This window comes from Carassius carassius, chromosome 26 (genome assembly GCF_963082965.1).
Source record: "Carassius carassius chromosome 26, fCarCar2.1, whole genome shotgun sequence".
NCBI lineage: Eukaryota > Metazoa > Chordata > Actinopteri > Cypriniformes > Cyprinidae > Carassius > Carassius carassius.
This window is the reverse complement of record NC_081780.1, coordinates 16,071,537-16,092,595: the sequence shown is the minus strand read 5'-3', so window position 1 is coordinate 16,092,595 and position 21,059 is coordinate 16,071,537. Positions and strand designations below refer to the sequence as shown.

Sequence of the window (21,059 nt, the reverse complement as noted above, 5' to 3'; positions counted from 1 at the left end):
TCTGTCATAAAAGGTTTATATAATTGTATTAAATATCTTTCTTTCTATAGAAAAAAAATGAAAGAGATTTTTACTTGCAGAACCCTGCTTGGGTTCTGTTGTGTAATTGGATTGGTATGAGGACAATGCATAAATTCCCTGTTTCACTCATGCTCGTCTTCATCCTCCTAAATATAAAGAGGATACAACATGGTGGTGACATTTACTCGGGTTTTAGTCCATAAGGACAGTGGGTGTGGATTAAAGGACTATGCAAGAGCATTGGGACAGGGCCATTTCTCCCATCATTCTGCTTTTCCTTTTTCTGCCTTTTTCTACTTCCCTGTCATTTGGAGGTTACGTTTAGCTTTTAAGCAGTCTGAGGGGTCTAGTTCAATGTCATCCTAATCCTCTAGAGTCATTTACAGTCTGCTTTCCTCTCCTCTTTCATGTGCAGAAACTGCACAGGACAGCAACACAGTGCCAACAGAACTGACGGGTGACTCTTAGCATGACAGTTTTCACTGGCACCAATGCAAGATGCTAATACCTTGAAGTGGTCCTCAAGTCTTTTATGATTTTGTTCTTCTGAATATTTTTACATGGTTTTCACTCTCGGAGCTGTTTTATGTTAATCAAAAATTATTGTGTTTAGAAACCACAGAGTCCACAGTTAGCATTATTTTATGCATATGGAATATATTAATTTTGCCTTATAACCTTTCTAACACAGTAAGTTAAACAGCCTTGCTGTGTTAAAGCTTTCAACAATAAATTAAATACAAAATTTGAAATTTAATAAAATTTAAATTTTTTACATTTTAAATTAAACCTTAAACTGAGTTTTGTCCTAGCCAGCTGCATCACCATAATTTGTGATGTCACAAGCTGTTTTGTTGGTAAATTTTTGTTGTGCTGCGCTATAAAGTGCTGTTAACATTAGACAGAACACATGTTGTGTATAAGAGAGCAAATATATTTTAATTGGCTATGATTTTGTTGGTATGAATGCATTTATTACACTTAAATATTTAATTAAACACAAAACTAGAGTGGGCCCAATCCTAATACTTGAGGAACACAAGTAGCTAAAAAACACACCCTAACAGACGGAGGCTTTTGTGTTGCTTCACTGTTGACAGACTGCTCTATAGTGTCACTCCAGACAGCATGGAACATGAAAACAAACCACAATGTTTCATCTATATTTAGCATATAACACTAGCTCCTTCAAACATTATCCTTATATATCCATCACCATAAGCCAATACATAATAATGATTACACATTAATGGTCTTTTTTTGTCTCTCTTTTCCCAGTTGCTCCAACAAGCGACCTCCTCCAGTAACCTAGGAGCGTTCAGTGGTATTCAACAAATGGCAGGTGAGATTCTGAACTCAGATCTGTTAACCCAACTAGCCCCATTGTAAATCCTCAACTTAACTTCCATCCCCGCTACTAAACCATTCAACTCTGCTATGAATTGCATAAAAAAAAAAAAAAAACTCAACTTTGAGCAGATCCAGGATCAGCAGAGGTTCGGCTGAGAACATTCTCATCCTGCCTCAGTTTAGATTTAACATGCTGCAGAGTCCTTGACAATGTGTAGCACACCTGGACGCTTTGTAATGTTTGTGAATGTGTGTGTGTGAGTGAGTGTGTGTCAGAATTTGATGATGAACTGAAACTTGATCACAGAAAAGCTGTTCTTTCCACAACTGGTCTGATTTGCATCAAACCCTTTTTTTGTTTCTTGGAAGAGGAGTTTATCTCATCATCCCATCATATTTCCTTGCCTGAGCTCTGTGAGGCTTATGGCAGACCAAATCATGATGATATGCCCCATCAACCCTCAGATGTCTTCAGCTTTTTACATTTTCACTTTAGCAATTCTCAAAGAAGAGGAAAAATTAAAGTACCCTTATCCAAATCGGCCACTTATCTTCACCACTTAAATTCCCCAGAAACCTGCAGAGAATTCAGCAACACAAGATGGATTCCTTGTCGAAGAAACATGATATGTTATTCTATCTTTACGCTGACTTGGTTTAGCAATCTGGAATATGATTAGTGTTTTAAAACATCTGCCAATGAGTTACTGCTTACTCTGGCTGTTAGACAGGTGCATGTTGTTCTCTCTTTGACAGTTTTTATGACTCCAACATCACACTAGATGCAACAAAAAATGGAAGGCCCTCTTTGCTCTTTCCTTTCCTTCTTTTTTCCATTTTGAATTTTTTTTTTTGCTGTCTTGTGTGTTACATTCCCAGTGTGCGTCTCTGTTCTTGTCAGGTCTTAATTGTGGTCTGTTTATCAAGCTGCCAGGCCTTCAAGGAAAGTGAAATATTTATAGCACGCGCTCTCGCCTAATTGCAGCGCTAAGGATGAAAGAAAGAGAACGTATTAGCATCCAAAATGGCTTACAGTGTGTGTAGGATGAGTGCCTTTGTCTCCTAAAGCCTTTCCCCCTGACAAGAGTTTTGCACACCAGAGGGCTTCCTCATTAATGGAGGCTCTTGTGGAGAGGGTGAACATGACTGTGGTGTTTTTGTTTACCATTATGAAGAGTTCTGGAAGCTCTCGTTTAAGTTTAGTGGTACATCTGTGACAGCCACTCAGCGAAAATGAGGTTCACATCGAGCCAATGCAGCAGCAGCTGTCATCATACAATTAAAGAGCGAAAAATTCCCACATTAACATAACAATTGAATTTTCCGGACCTCATTTTTTAAAGCAATATGTTCCCCCAATACAGCTTAGTTTAGACTTTTAATCATACTGGTTTATTTGCGGAAATGAATGGGAATTGGTCAAGCATGATGGACAAAGTGGTTTGTTATTATACTTACAGATTATGTACAGCAATGTGTCAGTACTGGATTAAAGGAACCATTCAACCAGAAATGAAAATAATTTCCTCCTGCGTCATTCCAAATGTGTTTGGCTTATTTCTTTCGTGGAACAGAAAGGTATATATTTTTTTTTAAATGTGCAAGCTACTATTTTACATAAAATGAAAATTGAACAGAATGTTATATACATGTTGACATTTAAATATGGCATGTCAAGACTTTTTTACCAGGTTCAATTAATGACTTATGACTGTGTTGATGTTAAACTTAATGCGATACTTCTTGATTTGCCATATATGAATTTACCTCCAAATTCTTTATGTAAACAGCTCAAAGTAGACCATTGCATAAACCCAAGCAATAAACCTGCTCAATATGACCAAACATATAAGTCTGTTTGAGACACTTCTTGAAGTCCGAATCGACAGGAGCTCTCAAACTCAACAGGATTTTAAGGATTTCTCGGCTGAATTGTGAAATCTTTGGGCCCCTCCATCTGTCGCTTGGCAACGGTCTATGATTGGCAGACGATATATACAGCTGACATCTGCTGTGTCTGTGCTGTGGGTGGAGTTAAGAGCCATAAGGAGCTGCATTACACATGATGAACATTCAGCGAGAGCCAGCATCACCTCTTTCCTAACACCTCTCTCTCCGCTCAGTACGCCGAGAGTGTGAACATACTGCATGGGTGGATCTCTCTCTCTCACACACTAGCAGAAGTGCCCTTCTCAACCACAGAACTCACATTGTGCCAAATACTCAATGCCCATTTTCTGACACTTTTGTGCCAAAAACTCAAAATGGTTCCTTTTCCGCTTTATTCAGAAGCACAAAGGCGGTCACAAAGCCCTCAATTTCATAGTTCATTTCTGTTGTAACTTCCCTTTTTGACCTCCCAACATTGCACTTTCTCATCCAATGAAGCTTTTTCTAGTTTCTTTTATATTATATATTATTCAAGGTTGAAGTCTTGAACCATGAATTCAGAAATGACCTATTTAACTGACCTTTTTTTACTCTGAACAATTACTCAAAATAATTACAAATTTTGCCCTCATAATATTTTGTTGTAATGTGATAACTAAAACTGCTTTAATTTTTGTGTGAAACCACAGATTACTCTTGTTTTTCAAACCCTTCCTTCAAACCAACTAGGCTGAGACCACTTTTCACAAGTCCTGGCCAATTTTTTCTTTCTTTTCACTGTTGAATATTCGTTTGTTTTGGAAATGCCACGAAATGAAAGTGGACTGAGTCTTGCGAGCCATTTCATGCTGATTTTAAATCTGCTGTTCAAGACCTGTAACATTATGGAATCATCTCTGCCCTTATGTCTTGACCTGGTCTTTGTTTTGCAATTAGAGGTAGTTTCCTGTCTCTAATCACCTTCTGTGATGTGCTAATTAGACTCTTAATGCGCTTCTCTTGCTTGCTCAGTGGATTGGGAGGGCAGACAACCGTGGCATCCCCAGAGCACTGTCTGACCAATTCAAATTACACGCTAGTTCTGTCTAAAGGGATAAGGCTGGAAAAACAAATTATTTTTTTTTCCAGATGGCTTCAGATCCTGCATTTGAGCCTTTGCTTTCAGTCTCAATTGACAAACATTAATGTGTACTTGTCACCTTTCAGGTTTTCACTTCTCCGTGATACTTATTCATTTTCAAAAGGGTGCTTACAATCTTCTCTTATTGCACACTTTCATCGAGCCAACACTTGGGATGAATACCAGACCGTAATTGGGCGCTAGTCACCAAATTATGGACTCATAGGTTGGTGGCATTTGGGGACAGGGCCTATAATTCCTCAACAAGTCTTGTGTCTCCTGTGCGTGTTTTTTTTTCTCTTGTGTGTGCGTGCTTCCTCATAGTATAGAGTATATACATTTTATGTGTATATACGACACATGCTGTGCATTTTCTTGTTCCACTTCCAATCTCTGTCCTTCTTGGCTGCAAGCCACTTCCCGCAGTGTGTTGGCGTCATGGCCACTGCATGTAGCCATGCCTCAAACACACTAATCTAGAGTCACCTTTGGAGTAGATGCACCCGAGCTCATGCATAGAATCAGACCTTCAATTCGAAACACCTCTACAAACAACTCAACTAACTTTTTCACACAAATACCTGCTCGTGTAGAGCATTCTGTAGCACATGTGGTTCCTTTAGTTTAACGCACACGCACACATTGATGCTTTCTCTTTCTTCAGGTATGAATGCTCTGCAGTTGCAGAATCTGGCCACTCTAGCAGCAGCAGCGGCTGCAGCACAGAGCTCAGCCAGCCCGTCCACCGCTAGCGCACTGACCTCCAACACAGGGTCCCTGGGAGCCCTGGCCAGCCCAGGTAACCAGAGGCCGTCCCATCATCATCATTATCATCTTCGATATCCTGTTCGATATCATTTCCACCGTAGCGTCGTTGTCCATTCATCTGTTGTAGTTGAGTTCGCCATTCTCTTTGATGTTTGAATGTCCTGCATCAGAATTCTTAAGTTTTCATGTTGTGTTGTCTTAAGTTTCATGTTTGCGCATATGTGTGTTTGTTTGCGTAATTCCTTGATAACATCCATCATGGTTTACGTTCATCATCATCATCATGTTTGGGAGACTGTGTTCATATGTTTGACGTTTCGCTGTTGTGCTCTTTGGCTTTAACCGTGCTCCATTCATTTTTGGAAAAGATGAAATGTGAAACTAGCAGACACTTATATAAGTGTGACACATGGTTCTCCAGTGAGATTAGCATCTTTGTATCTTGCTCTGAAACTTTAAAATTTCTTTCAAACTTGCAAAAATGCAAATGTCTTGTGCAGAGCAGAGGGAAAAGCTTTTATATGCTCCAGAGTTCTTTTGTTTCGAGAGATGTTTTGTTTGTATTTTATTGCTCTTTTCTGAAAACATTGTTGTCATCATTGTTGTCATGATTGCAAAAATCTTTATTGTTGTTGTGCGTCTTTTTTGCCATTTTAACATAATCCCTTTAGAAATTAATTTTAAAAAATTATGCATCCATATATCTATCCATATGACTATCCATCCACCTTATCCACTTTATAAGGACTGCATCATATTTAAAAATAAATGTAATACAAAAGTTTTTTTAACAGTTAAAATTTCTACTACTTTGATGATATTAAGTATCATAATAGGGTGAATTTTTTTACAGAAAAATCTATGTAGTAATGTATAAATCTAAATTCATACTGAATGCAAAAGAACAACAATACACAGTAAGAAACAGCAATCAGAGGCACTATTTAAAAAATCTGTCTTGATGCACAAGTTACAGGACCAGAAAGGATTGCAAAATTAGTCTAATGTGACCCTCTTTAGAAAACTTAATGGCCTAATAAATTGCGCAATAAAATCATTGCGATATTAAGAACATAACTTAATGTTACACTCCCATCAAAGTCACCCAACCCTACAATCTATCAGTGAATCAATCTTCCACCCATGCATCCTTCCCTCTGTGTACCTCCACCAAAGCTTTTATGAATGTAACTTTAACCATTTCAGCATCATCTGCAAATGTATATGTTCAAACATCTCTCTATTTTTCTCTCTTCCATTTCTCCACCTGTCTCTCCTTCCTGCTCTGTCTGTCTTTCCCCACAGTAGGTTCCACAGCTAACTCCACCGCAGCTGCAATGGGTTCCCTGGGTTCTCTGGGGACACTGCAGGGTCTGGCCGGGGCCACCGTGGGCCTCAATAACATAAATGCACTAGCAGGTAGCGTCAACAGTGAGTACTACCGTCCATCGGCCTCTCCATCCCAATCCATACAACATCACCTCATACCAGCCACCCACAGCTCATAGAGATGCCAGCTATCTCCCAAACACACACATAGTGAATGTTTTTCAGGCAATTTACTTTAACCACTGGCCAAAGCGAGGGCATCTCTCTGGGCTTCAGCCAGAGTTTGCTGCGAGAATTTCTCACATTTAGTCCTGCTGATATATTTAAACTGTCTGTGCCTCATTGTTAAATCAAATCAGATCAGATCAAATCCATTTGCCAAGTCAAAACAAATGTAGCTCATCTCTTGTAGTTGTGAGTGTGTTTGCACCAATCAGACACCACATCTCCACACATTCAGACATGCTAACACACTGCTAAACCATTGCTCTGGGTGTTTCTATAGACATGCACTTGTTTTGTCACTATTGTGTGTATTGTGTATACGTGTCTGTTATATCTTGGGGTTTGAATGATTTTGAATGAAACACATAAGCCTTTTGTTCTTCTATGAAACGCAGATGTATTTTTAACAAACCTAATAATTTTTTGTCCTTTTATCGACAGTCCATTCCATCAAAACATTCGCGCTTTATAACAACATTAAGTAATAAATATGAATCCAATTAAAAGTTAAATCCAAGTTCTATGAATTAATGTGATTTCATTTAATAAACAGATTTATTTAAGCTTTATTCACATATGAACATTGATCAACGCACATATGAACAACACATCAAATATAGTGTACGAGATCAACTGTAATTGTTTACAGTGTTGGGAAGGTTGCTTTGGAAATGTAACAGGTTACAGATTACAACCTAACCTATTCAAAATGTAATTAGTAGTGTAACTATTCTAGTTACTTAAACCATAAAGCATATACATACAATTAAAAAATATACATAAACTGAAATTGAAAATACAGAATTAAGTTATGGCATCATTTCCCGCCAAACGGCTCAATTATTTTTTTTGATGTCGCATCATACTTCATCTTCAGACCAATCAAATGCTCTCTAGAAACCGAATTGCTGAAGTGCTGGCTGAGACCGCTCACTTAAAATGGCTCGTAGTGCACAATGTAACTAATTACTCCCAAACACTGATTGTTTGACATAGAAGAACAAACTGTACTGTTTTTGAGTTGTGCTGGAATGGACTTTCAATGGAACCCTATAAAAAATTATTTGGTTTGACAATAAACAAAATGTGTATGTGTTTGAAACGACAATCTCTCAGGGTTAATAGTTGAATATTGGCTTCTGTGGGTGTTGTGACTTACTCCAGTAGATTGCAAACAGATGTTATGCATTTTGTTGTTACCAAATTGTATTTTAGCGCAACTGCAAAGCTGTTTTGACAAATCAGCATTCAAGACTAGGAACTACTCATCTTATAATAAAATGTACCTGTGTTATTAGTATGAATAGATGAGCTAAAGATCTCCGTGGCCTGTGCATGTGTATATGTCAGTGTGTCGGCACGCGGACAAAATCTCTATCTCCACCAGTGACCTTTCAGCCAGGTTTCTGGTTTTATAAATCAAGCTCCCTTTAACAGAATGCCTACAATTTAAATTCATTCAAATTAATCTCTCTCTCTCTCTCTCTCTCTCTCTCTCTGTCTCACACACACACACACACACACACACAAGCACACACAGTGCTCATTTAAGAGGCTGTATAGTGTAATTGAATATAAAAGGTCAGTATTGTAATTATTGCTGGATAAATGAGGGAGCTGGCCATCCAAACACTTTGCTCATCATTTATTGTTTTCAGGCCGTCAAGCCAAAAGGCCAATCAGTAAATACTCATGAATCAGTCTTTATAAACACACACACACACACACACTTATTTGATAAGTACTGATATTTTATAGTACTAAAGTAAAGGCTGTTTAAATGAAATCAATAATGATTACATTCAATAATTATATTTAAAGAAAGGGATTATTGTTATATCATTATATACAGTAAGGATGCATTCAATTGATTAAAAAAGACAACTATAATGCTACAAAAAGATTCTGTTTCAAATAAATTCTGTTCTTCTTGATCAAATAATATATATAATCTGTTTGATTATAAGATTTAGTTTTATATACAGTATATATATATGAGAACCTGGATCACAAAATCAGTCATAAGGGTCGATTTTTCAAAATTGAGATTTATACATAAATAAATAAGCTTTCCATTGACGTATGGATTATTATATATAGGACAATATTTAGCTGAGATGCAACTATTCTGGAATCAGAGGGTGTGCAAATATCTAAATATTGAGAAAATGTCCCTTTACATCTGTCCAAATGAATCCCTTCTCAATGCATGTAACAAATCTAAAATTAAGTTTTACTATATTTACAGTAGGAAATGTACATATATATCCATGCTACTCATGACTGGTTTATATATATATATAAATGTGATCTGATATGATCCTTTGGAACTTAAATCTAATATGTTTTGTGCTAAAGTTTGTGCTAAAGAAAAATAAATACCCTTTTTAGCAAATAAGTACCTATGTAAGCAAAGGAGACTTGTTCAAAACATTTTAAACCTTGTTCTTAACAAACAGTAATTTGTGTATTTACGTATATATATTCCCATAGACTGCGCTTATGCTGCTCATATATTTACAGGAGTTACTCCCCGAAGCACATGTGCATCTGTTTTAGCAGTCAGGGGTTCTGCTTTTAATGGATCCAAGGATGCATTTGTATTTTATTAAAAGAGTTTAATGTTTTCCTCATAATTAATAGAGCCAAGATTGCTGACACGAATAATGAGTTAATTAGATGTAGATTTCCGCTGTGTGAGGTTAAAAAGGTGATTGGTCAGATGTTTCTGTGTGTCTGAGGGTCGCTGTGGTGATAGTTTCGTGCTGCTATTGTGACATTAGTGTGCATGTGTAGGCCGCGCGCTCCTCATTTGCATTCACCGGTCAGTATATTATGTATTTTCTCTATCTTGTGTTTGTGTGTATATGTGTGTGAGTGGGTGCTGTTTATGATGTAATGTCCAGCGTGACGTTTGTGATTCTGCTGTTTGTGTGAGTGTTACGTTCACTGTCCACGTGTGTAGTTGGTTTTTTTGTGTTCTGTCTGTTTTTGTGCGTGTCGTGTCGTGCTTTGTTGTAGAAACACACCCTGAGTCCAAATGCTAACGAGTAAGAGCACTTCTTTTTTCTTTATTGTTGGGTTTTATGTAAAGTTGCTCACATGCTCTCAGGTATGGCAGCTCTGAATGGCGGGCTGGGCAGCACAGGCCTGAGTAACGGGTCGGCCGGGCCCATGGACGCTCTCACACAGGCCTACTCAGGGATCCAACAGTACGCGGCTGCCGCCCTGCCCACCCTCTACAGCCAGTCCCTACTGCAGCAACAGAGCGCTGCAGGCAGCCAGAAAGAGGGTACGGACACACACACACACACACTGGATGTTGCTTACAATGGAAGGGAGAAATCTAGTTCAACTAGATTAAACTAGAACTAGAACTAGATTAAATTAGATTACATCTATTTCAAATTCATTTAAGTAGCACAGCAAATATGGAGGTACATCAGTGACAAAAGTGGAAAAAAAATGTTTTTTTTAAATATTTTTTAATCTAGCATCCTTAACTACGATGTACTTGCATTTAAACCTATAATTTTGTAAAACTCACTTATTGTGTACATGCAAAATTGTACTTATATTTTAAAAATACCTGCATGTAATTTCATCTGTAATTCTGCAATTACATTTATAATAACACTGTTGACTCATCCCTTACTCCTTAACCCACCCTTATCCCTCTGGAGTCGATTAACGTATATATGTGTTATGAGTCATTTTCTCCTGATAACCCCGAAAAGAAATTATATTACACTTTCAGTTTTAATCATACAGATAAGAGCAATACATCAATCGAATCTGTAAAGGGTCTACTTTTTTTGGATACAGACATAATAACAACAAAACTTTGTGCACTTATAAAATAAAGATAACAAACAAGGCGTGCTGTCTGCAGCCTTTGTCTGCGCTGATCTTCATTTACAAACACGACATTAAAATGAACTGTAACTCCGTGAATACTCAACGAAGAGACATGAGAGAGATATCTATAGAAAGCTTGACATGTCTACTTTTAAACTAAACAAGTGCTGCCGAAAACAAATATTCTGTGATAAAGTAATCCATATGAAAACAACGCGATGTCTGCTTTTCACGTCTCCCTTTATTATATCTAATGTGACCACGCCCCCACGCTGAACGCGCTATTCAGATTCAAACAGAAGCGCGCGGCTTGAATACGCCCATAACAGAAGAAAAAGCAGCCAGACTGTTCTTCAAGTTCTTTTATTTTACTGTTTGCTTCGCGATGAGAGGAATAATACATAATTCACCCCAAAAAGATGCGATGTGGTTGAGGATTTGAGAAATGGATTTCCTCAGAAAAAAAAGAATGAAGCACTTTATTCAGCAGAGATCATAACCATGAGTAAGTCTCTTTTTATTTATTTATATACTTGTACTAGTTTTCACATAACGTGTAAACATTTTACTAGTTACTTTTACTAGTTACTAGACTTTTTCCAAACTATAATTCCTTACTTGTATAGTCAAGTAAAATATTATGTTAAGTTTCAATAACAATATACAATACTATACCATTCAAACGCTTGATGTAAATAATATAAATGTAACAAATAAATGTAACTGTAACAAATGTAACAAAAAATGGTGTTCTTTTAATTTATCCCCCCTAAAAAACCTGAAAAATATTCTCAGCTCTTTTCAACATTAATAATAATAATGATAATAATAATAACCATTTTTTGTAGAAAATAAGATTGTTAAAAGGATTTCTGAAGGATTGTGTGACTGGAATAATGATGCAAAAAAAAATAGTTTGAAAGTCAGCTTTGTTTGTTCCTAATAAACTGTTTAACTGCACTCCCAAGTGGATATTAAATTATGTTGTCGGATAATTAAATATATTCTAAATAAACTACAAACATAAAATTATATACATTTATTTTGTCCTCACATTCTTTCTTGTAACTCCTTCCTCTCAGTGGCACAGATGACTGAGAGGCTCATTATGCAGCTCATTATGCGGGCCTTTGTCTTCTCAGGTGTAAATCACAATGATATTCATGATAGTTGACGCCTTCTCGCATATGACTTTTACCAACAAAAAGTGTCTTAGAAAATTTAAATCAATATATTGTTTTCTGTAAGTGAGAAAACAAGATGATTTTCACATAATTTAGAAAGAAAAATTCTAGGCTACAAGCTCCAGTTCTCAAAAATGTGTTTTATGGCCTTATTCAAGTGTTTTCACATTTTTAGTTTTTCACTAACCACGCATAACATTTTTTTTCTCAAAAACACAATCATGTACATACATGCATTCCACATATTATTACAGCCCAGTTTGTGCTGATTACAGTGAGATTAGACTTTACCCATTTAGATATTTATAAGAAACTGAAAAAAGCACAAATGTCAGGGCATGACAAAACTTCTCCAGGCCCCAAAAATACCCTTAGACTCCAGAGGGTTAAACCTAGCCATACCACCAAACCTGTCCCTAACCTTATCAGTATCCCTCCTCAGTAACAGCAAAAGTGTTTTGCAATACAATATGAACACAATAAGTACATTGTGCACTTTTTTTTTTATGCAGCTTCACAATTTTTGTGAAACTTTTGTCATTAATATACATCCATAACCAAATCCATGTCAGTCAACATTAACTACCATTTAAGTAATGGCTGCCGAAAATTCAGCTTTTCATCACAGGATTATGTCGCATTTTAAAATATAGAAATATGTTATAGAAAGGTGTATATTATATTTCACAATATTACTGATTTTACTATGTGTGTATATATATATGTGTGTGTATATATATATGTGTATATATACACTTGCACTCTCTATATCTCTCTTCTATTTCTAATCTAACTAGTTGTTTTCTTTTTATTGAGAATAAAAAAAACAAGGACCCGCTAACACTAGCATTCTGTATTCAGTTTTCTATTCTATCTGCTTTCTTTTTATTTATTATAAAAAAAATTACCCTCTAACACTGGTGTTCTCTATTCTTTTGACTTTTTATTTATAAAAAAATACTAGCATTCTCTAATCTTTTTCTGTTCTATCTTCTTTTCTTTTTATTTATTTAAAAAATAATAATTGACCCTTTAACACTGGCATTTTTCTTTATATTTATAAACAAAATAAATGAATGGCATTCTAACACTTGTGTTCTCTATTCTTTCTTTCTGTTCTATCTACTTATTTTCTTTTCATTTATTATAAAAAAAATAAAATAAAAATAATAATAATAAAGAAGTTTGCCGAAATGTACTGTGTTAGACTAACCGAGACTTGTCACAGCACTCACATATTATTGCTCTTTTGTTGGTTTTGATTGCTTCTATTCTCCTCATTTGTAAGTCACTTCGGATAAAAGCTTCTGCTGAAAGACTAAACGCCAATGTTACTTCACTAAACATGGACACATGTACATTTTGTGTGTGTGGAACAGGACCTGAAGGAGCCAACCTGTTCATCTACCACCTGCCACAGGAGTTTGGGGACCAGGACATCCTACAGATGTTCATGCCTTTCGGAAACGTGGTGTCTGCCAAAGTCTTTATCGACAAACAGACCAATCTGAGCAAGTGCTTCGGTATGCACTGACACACAAACACTCCTGGGAAAGACAACCAAGAATATACCAGTAACAGTTATATGCTTATGGCTTACAGCATGCAGGCACATTTAATTTGACGTTAAACTAGTCATTAGACTACAACAATTGGGGTTTTCCAAACATAAAAAAAAAAAAAAATTTTGTTCACGCTTAGTCTGTTATGCTATGTTACTAAATTCAGTTTTATGCTGTATTTCATATTGTCATTTAGTTTTTGCGTTTTATGTTTTACCGCCAAATATGACTTGATTGCAGTCTCAAGACATTGTGCGATTCCTATATCCCTTTCTGCTTTTCCTCTATCATAGGTTTCGTCAGTTATGACAATCCTGTGTCAGCGCAGGCCGCCATTCAGGCGATGAACGGGTTTCAAATCGGCATGAAGCGTCTCAAAGTCCAGCTCAAGCGCTCAAAGAACGACAGCAAACCGTACTGATCTTAGCACTAGGGCCTCTCTCATGTTACACTGCTAGGGTAAGTCCCCACTGCTGCCACGGTTGCCAAACTGGGACTCCGGGGGGGAGGGGATGCACGAGGGGGAGTTTTACCCTTTGACCACCAGAGGGAGCCACTCTCCCATAACCTTCTTTTCAGCTTTTTTAATTAATAACAGTATTATTTTTGTCTCTTTTTTTTCACATGAACGCTTCCATTTCCGCCATTTTCCTTTTTGTATGACTTGCGATGGATGAACAGCTATTATTATTATCGTTTGAGTCATGTATAAACTATTTGATTGTTTTTTTTTTTAAATAAATATTTATACAATGGCTATTTCATTCTATGATGATAACAACAGCAGAAAGAAACAATGTATAAAGTATTATTTGTTTCTCTTTGTGAACCTGAGGCTTGTAAGGACAAGTAGAGAAGGTTCCGATATGATTAAAGCACCAATATGCACATTAACCTTTGCCCTTTGGCCTCTGGTGTCGGTTCAGGGCTTTGCTGCTCCTTCGAACCCTTGGCCCACTGGCACTAGAGAGGAAAGGGTTAAACCCGCTGTGGCCTCTCTGTAGTCAACGGCAACAACTGCCTAAACAGCTTCCTCAACAAATACTTGCCGTCAAATGTTCAGTGATTTTTTTTTTTTTTTTTGCTTTTCTTTTTTCAGTCATTTTCTGTCAGTAAGGGTTTTTCGTTATTGTTGTTTGTTTTTTTTGTTGTTGTTTTTTTTAAGTCCAAATTTTATGCGTTAGATGATTGTGGTCTTTGTCCAACAGAATTTGTGTAGAGCATTAAAAAAAGATTTTGATCTGTCGATGGTTAAAAAGAATAAAGCGTTCTAGGTTCTATGTGGAGGGGTGGGGAACTGAAAACTTGATGTTTATCGAAAGAAAAAAAAAACTTAAATTACAGAAAGCCACAGGCCTGTAAATTTTATTTGTAAAAAAGGAAAAATGCAGTTCTATTTTTATACAAAATTTCTACTGCCTCTGAAGTAAAGGACTTTATTTATTATCTTTTAAGTTATTGGGTTTGGAAAGTCGTGCTCTCTCTATCCTGAGCCTTGTCCGGTAGTCTTCATAAACCACACGATCTGTTGTGTGACGAGAACACAGAGTCACGTACAAAACCCCTCTTTTTCTTTCTTTCCTTACTCTCTCTCTCTCTCTCTCTCTCTCTCTCTTTCATCTTCCCTCTCACCATTTCCCACAATCCCATCCATCACGTCCCCATCATAACTGTCTCGACTCTCTCTTCCTCTCCTCTCTCTCGTCATAAGTAGTGGCACTTCACAAGTGAAATCTCTTTTTTGTTTCATTTTGTTTCGTATTGTTTGGATTTTGTTTGTTCTCTCCAAAAAACAAAAACAAAAAAACACTGAATAATCTCTCCCAAACGGCGATCCATCTGTGGTCTCGGATCAGGATGGATACTTTTGGGTGTATGTCTGTATGGAGGAGCTGGAGTGTGTGTTTGTATTCTCTGTGAGCGAATGCCTCATTTACGTGTACATGTTGGCAATTTATTCAAAATGTATGTACTGTACGAAAAAAAAAATGCTAATGTGATGTTGGTGAAACGCTGGTTAATAGCACTGCTGCTGTTGTTGTCTGTTCGTTTGTTTTGTTTGTTTGTTGTTCTCATGGTTTAATGATGTTAGTTGTGTGCCGGAGCTGTGTGTGTAACTCTCCTCTCCCGTTTTCTTCCCTAGAACTCATCTCCATGACTCTATGCTCATCGTTTGCCTAGCATGTCTACGTGGCGTACAAAAAAACCCCCGTCTCATCGTCCCGTCATTGTTTCTGATGTCTTTCTGAGTTCTCCTGCTCATAATCTGGTCTCCTTTTACTGATCTTTGTACTTTGATCTTAGCCTGATCTTTTTGGAAAATTTTCGCATGTGACCACATTTTGAGCTCTTATTTTTTCTTGTTTTTGTTTTGTTTTTGTTTGTTTAGATTAACTGGTGAGGGAGGGAGCGAGGGAGAGAAGGAAGGGAGGAAAGAAAAAAATAAAAAGAAAAAATAAAATAATAATAATGTGAAAACGCTGCATTCACACTCTAGAGACAGAGTATATTTACTAACATAACCAGAGCATCATTTTAAGAAAACAAAGATAAAAAAGATTTTAAAAAATCCTGTGGCAAAACAATTACATATATTTACGTTTGACTTTTTTGTTTCTTTTTAATTTGTCTGATTGTTTTTGTTTCTCTCTCTCTCTCTTTATGTTGTTGTTTTTTGTTTTTCATTCGTTTAAAGTAAACTTGAACGTTCAATACAGGGATTGGCGTTGGGACTTACTGTCGGCAACACTCTTAATTTGAGGCCTGCTGTAAGAAACCCACGCTGGTTTCTAAATGAATAGACTACTTCCACGCAGTTTTAATAATAAAAAAAAAAAGCTGTCTGATCGATATTAGAATCTCTCAGAGCTTGCTCGTGGTTTTTACATTTTTCAGGCAGTGTAAAGTTTTTTGATAAGGCCATTTTAAGTGGCTTGATTTCTCATTAAAGTCTATATAAAACCACTTTTTTCTAGAGTAGTAAAGGTATTACAAAAAAAAATAAAAAAAAACACAAGATTGCCCTGTTTGGGGGGAAATGCTACCTACGTGTCACACCTTTTGCTGAACTGACTTACAGTTAGACAATCCGTGGTTTAAATGCACATGAAATGACCTATATTTTATACTGTTTAAATGTATAGAGGAAAAAAAACAGAGTTTGTGTAACCCGCGGTCCCGTCGGTGCTTTTCGTGGATAAAGTCGTGGTTTCATCAAGTCTAACAGTCTTATTTGTCTCATGTTTTTAAAGAGAAGACTAAAAATCAATTTACTTGAACAATAGACAAAGCCTTTCAAAAGTACTATTACTACTACTTTTTTGTTTTGTTTTGTTTTTTTCCTTGTTTTTTTGTTTTTTTATTTTTGTTTAGTTTATTTTTGATAGGAGTCCCTCTTTGCTAAATTTCTTGTTGGGTAATTAACTATATACAAATTCTTAAAAGTTACAGTGTCGGCTTGTGAAGCATCTATGTCATTATATTATTTTATTTCTATTGTGGGAAACAATATTTAGATGTATTATGTTGTTCAGCAAAATGTGATTTTTTTTTCTTATAAAGAAAAAACAAGATGAGTGGAATTTAGTGCCAAATTCTGACGGTACATCCTGCCTACAGCTTCAGTGTTTTACTTGTGAAATTATTTGATAACATGGGTATTTTATTACGTAAGTGTTTTGTATGGAACCATCATATTTAAAGATATAGATTTAAAAAAGATTGTTAACTTGCTCTTCTGTGGTCTTGTTGCCTGAAACTGTTCATGTTTTTGCTTTGCTTTCTTTTTTTCTTTATTTGTAAAGATGTAAAAAGTCCCCATGTGTCATTATCGCTCTCACAAGCACACACACACACACACACACACACACACACACACACACACACACACACAGATTCACAGGTATGCACATACACACACTTGCACGCATACACACACCTGTGCTAAAGGTTGACCTCACAACCCTCTTTTCTTTGACGGTGTGTGTATTTGAGCCCCTGAGATCGAGTCTCAGCAGTTCTCCTTATACATACACACACCTACACACAATTCACCACAGAAGGCCCAGATTTGACAGGACAAATTCATCTGATACATCATGTTTGTCATTAAACACTTTCGTGTGTGACGGGACGTATTTTGTGAATCAGGCGTTGAACTTTGGACCATCATAATATAATACAGGGCCATCATGACAGCCACATAATCATTACGAATCAGCTGATATGTGTTCCTCAATGTTAAACTCGAAACGTCTCAGTGAAGTCTCGCTTTCTGCTGCCTTTATCAGGACTATTTTATGTTCGTAGGACAACCAAAACTCTGTCCTGATGCCAAAGTAGTTCAGCGTGATCCGCAGTGTTCGATAGCGCCTGTAGCACTTTGTTGTAAACGTTTACACATCGTTCGAACGGCCCGTAAAAATATTGTTTACAAACGTAGTTTACAGGCAGCCCCCTCAAAACCAGTTTACTTCACTCTATAGCACTATTTTATACCCAAGCTCTGCCGTTGCCTTAAGACGTCGATCAGTATTAATGGGCTGGAATAGATTGCTGCACATTTTAAAATGTGTGCCAAGGTTGTGTGTGTGTGTTTTATGTGACTGCGTACAGATGTGTGTCTGTACTATGAACAGTTGTTAGTTGTCTATTCGTCTGTTATTTCTAAAATTTAGCCAAAAAACTGGATCTGCCAAACTTTGTGCCAGTTGAGAAACAAAAGGGGCTCATTCATGAAACAAGAACAAATTTGCCTAACTCGTTCGTAACCATTTTTTATTTAAATTTTCATACATTTCTGTAAATTGGTGCAAACTGTAAACTTCAATTGTTCATAAGTGAACAAATGTATCTGTATATCATACGCAAACCACTTGTACATAAATGTGTCTTGTGTGTATTACATGCAACCATTTGAACTAAAATTTTGTACAAGACTTTTGAATTGCGTGAATTGTGTCTTGTGACAATTCGTACGTAAATTGTCACACACCTGCAGATAAAAATTTGTGTACATTGTTCGTAAAAACATGTAGATCAATTGTCTTAAAACCGAACTGAAGTGTTAACTGACCAGTGGCTTTGAATGGAGAAAATTTTGTACTAATGGTTTATACAGAAATACGTTATACTTGTCTTTCATGAAAGAGGCCCCAAAAAATGGAAATGTTTTTCTATAATTTACCCGATAACGATTAAGTTTTATATCGGGAAGTTTGAGTCGGTCGGTTTATGATATATCGTTCTCTTTGCCAAATCGTATAACCACTAGCACAAACACAAAAGCACATGCGCACCAGCACAGCATTACCGTGCAGTATTAAAATTGACGACTCTTTATGCTTACCCCGTACAGCGTTCGAGTCAGTTGACTTGCTACTTAACCCTCCCGAAAGTTGCTGAAAATTTTGTTCGCAAAACCGATTATATACGAAATTAGAATCATGCTCAATTTTTCATGGAATGCATCTCTGCTTGACCTCATTTGATTCATTTGACTCGATGTAATATCGCTCTGTAATGAACCGCAGTTCGGCGTAAGTGTTTTTACCTCAGCACAGTGCTGTATCGGGGCTTCTAAAATATCGGTAGTTGTTCATTTCCATCTCAGTGTTCTGTTTCGTTTACCACTCTTCGTCACAATCAACTTCAGACAAAACAGGGTAAACTTTCACGGCCAGCAAAATTTTTTACACACACATTTATTAGATGTTTAGTAAATCACAAACTTACAAGGAGTTCTCGCTGAGACTCTTCACTCAGGGGGTTTTCTGCACCACGCGCATCTGAAATCTGTTGTTTCTTTTGTTTCTTTCTTTCTCTTAAGTGCTATTTATCAAGTGTATTTTAAAGAAAAAAACGATGTGTAGTTTCTTTGCATTTTGGCTTATGTCAAGTTTTTTGGAAATGTATGTGTTTATCTAACGTGCCGTAACAAAAGCTTGTCGTCTGTAGATTAATATCATTTTGTTTGATTCTAAAAAGATTTAAATAGTTTTAAGTATTGTCTTGAGAAAAGCCAAAGTCAATGCATTTCAGTGGATTATGTAAGCGTGATACATGTTTGTTTGACAACACTTTGAAAATCTGTCATTGGATGGGAATTTAAAAAGTACAAAAAAAGCAGGCTTTCCTATTTCTATCACTGATTGTACTTATGCCTTTTGTACCAGTGGAACTTTTTATACTGGCAATTAAAGGAAAAAAAAAAAGAAAAAAAAACAAAAAAAAAAAACATCTGACAGGCTGCGCGGCCCCAGCCAGGGGCCGACAGCAACTGGTTCCCGAGTTTGATTTCTAGGTGGCGTCCAGAACGTTAGGTTTTGATATAAAGATTTTTTTAGAAGAACTTTGGCTTGGTATCTTTAGCCTCCTCTTCTTTATTCTTCACATCAGTATTTGCTTTCCTTTTTTTATTTTTTATTCTTTTACTTTCTCGGAAAGAGGGTCGAGGAGTTTTCCTTTTGGCTTATACATACGTAATGGCGTTTGTCTTTACAAAGAGTCTTTACAACAGCGGTAAGTTTCATTTAGTTAAGTATTGTGCAGTCACCATGATAAAGACGATTAGATGATTTAGAAGAATTTAGTCACCTTCAGTGGATAAATGTATTAGTTTGACAAACAAGATAAAAGTAATTTGAGGACTTTGCTTTTAGCTGTTTAGATTTTTCTGGTTTCTCTGTCTTTGCTGTTAACCTAACTGTGTAGCTGGAACAGTCAGACTTATTTTTGTAAATGTACGTTCTTGTGTGATGCAGTTTTTTGCCTCTGTCTCCGATATTAAACCATTTTTCCTAATACTCGTCTCTTTCTCTGTGGCGTGGTGTTCTAGTACCTGTCCGATGTTGTACAAATGTTCACGCAACCCTCTGGTGTTTCACGTCTCGTTTTGCTCCCTTCTCATTTTTTTTTCTGTACCGTTTTGGTGGATTGTTTCTTGGTTATTTGATTTCTTTTATTTACATTGCGATTAATTTCAGTCTCATCTCCAAACATGGTAAATATACATAAAGATTTATATATGTATATTTCTGTGCAGCCCAACTTGCTGTAACAGTAGATGGACAGCCGTTTATTAAACACCCCTTGGTAAGCCCCCAGCCTTTCGCTTCCTAATGTTTGACCTCAAAGCGAAAAACTGGAAATCGTATCATCATTTTTAAAAACTTACCCATTTTCCACTTGATTTGTTTTGAAATGTAACAAATACTCTGCGATGGTGGGGCACAAACCTGGAGGCGTTCTGTACTGTACCGCTGCTCTGGGCGAGGCCCCCGTCTGTCCTTCTGTCTGTGTCCCTATCCACTATGTGCTGTCCATGTGTTTACTGCATCCCTACAGAGATACCAGAGAGTCCCAAATCAATTTACTACTATTATAAAAAGTTACAAAATAAACTTAAGTGTTCCAAGTATTTTGAAAACTCCAGTTAGAGAAGGTGCCAGGGATTCAGTGCTTGAGTTTGTTTTTTGAATAATCATACAGAGAAGGGATAGTGCACCCAACAATAAATATTCTGTCATCTCCTCAACCTCATGTCACTCGAAATGTGTATGTTATAAATCGCACCTTTTACAATGAAAGTAGATGGGGACTTTGAAGATCGAGCTCTGAATGAGACAAAAAAACACCATAAATGTAGTCCATACTACTTGTGTGGCTATATTTCGTGCCTTCTAAAGAAATACTATTGCTTTTGTGCGAGGTTCAGAATTGATGCCAAAATTTGTATTTTTGGGTGCACTGTCC

General features: G+C 36.6%; 1 protein-coding gene across 23 annotated transcripts in view; it reads left to right on the top strand.

The window, feature by feature from the left end:
* The window catches only part of LOC132105894 (CUGBP Elav-like family member 2), a 141,637-nt gene extending 121,529 nt beyond the window's left edge, over positions 1 to 20,108 (top strand). For 5 of the 23 annotated variants that reach the window (XM_059511388.1, XM_059511381.1, XM_059511389.1 and 2 more), the window contains 7 exons: positions 1,300 to 1,363; positions 5,046 to 5,180; positions 6,455 to 6,580; positions 9,798 to 9,995; positions 13,125 to 13,268; positions 13,601 to 13,766; positions 15,451 to 20,108. In XM_059511388.1, the coding sequence (XP_059367371.1) occupies positions 1,300 to 1,363; positions 5,046 to 5,180; positions 6,455 to 6,580; positions 9,798 to 9,995; positions 13,125 to 13,268; positions 13,601 to 13,728 (795 nt within the window). In that variant the 3' untranslated portion in view covers positions 13,729 to 13,766; positions 15,451 to 20,108. The remainder of the gene's footprint in view (positions 1 to 1,299; positions 1,364 to 5,045; positions 5,181 to 6,454; positions 6,581 to 9,797; positions 9,996 to 13,124; positions 13,269 to 13,600; positions 13,767 to 15,450) is intronic. The other 18 variants (XM_059511402.1, XM_059511403.1, XM_059511405.1 and 15 more) reach the window with 10 other exon arrangements.
* Positions 20,109 to 21,059: the final 951 nt, after the last annotated feature.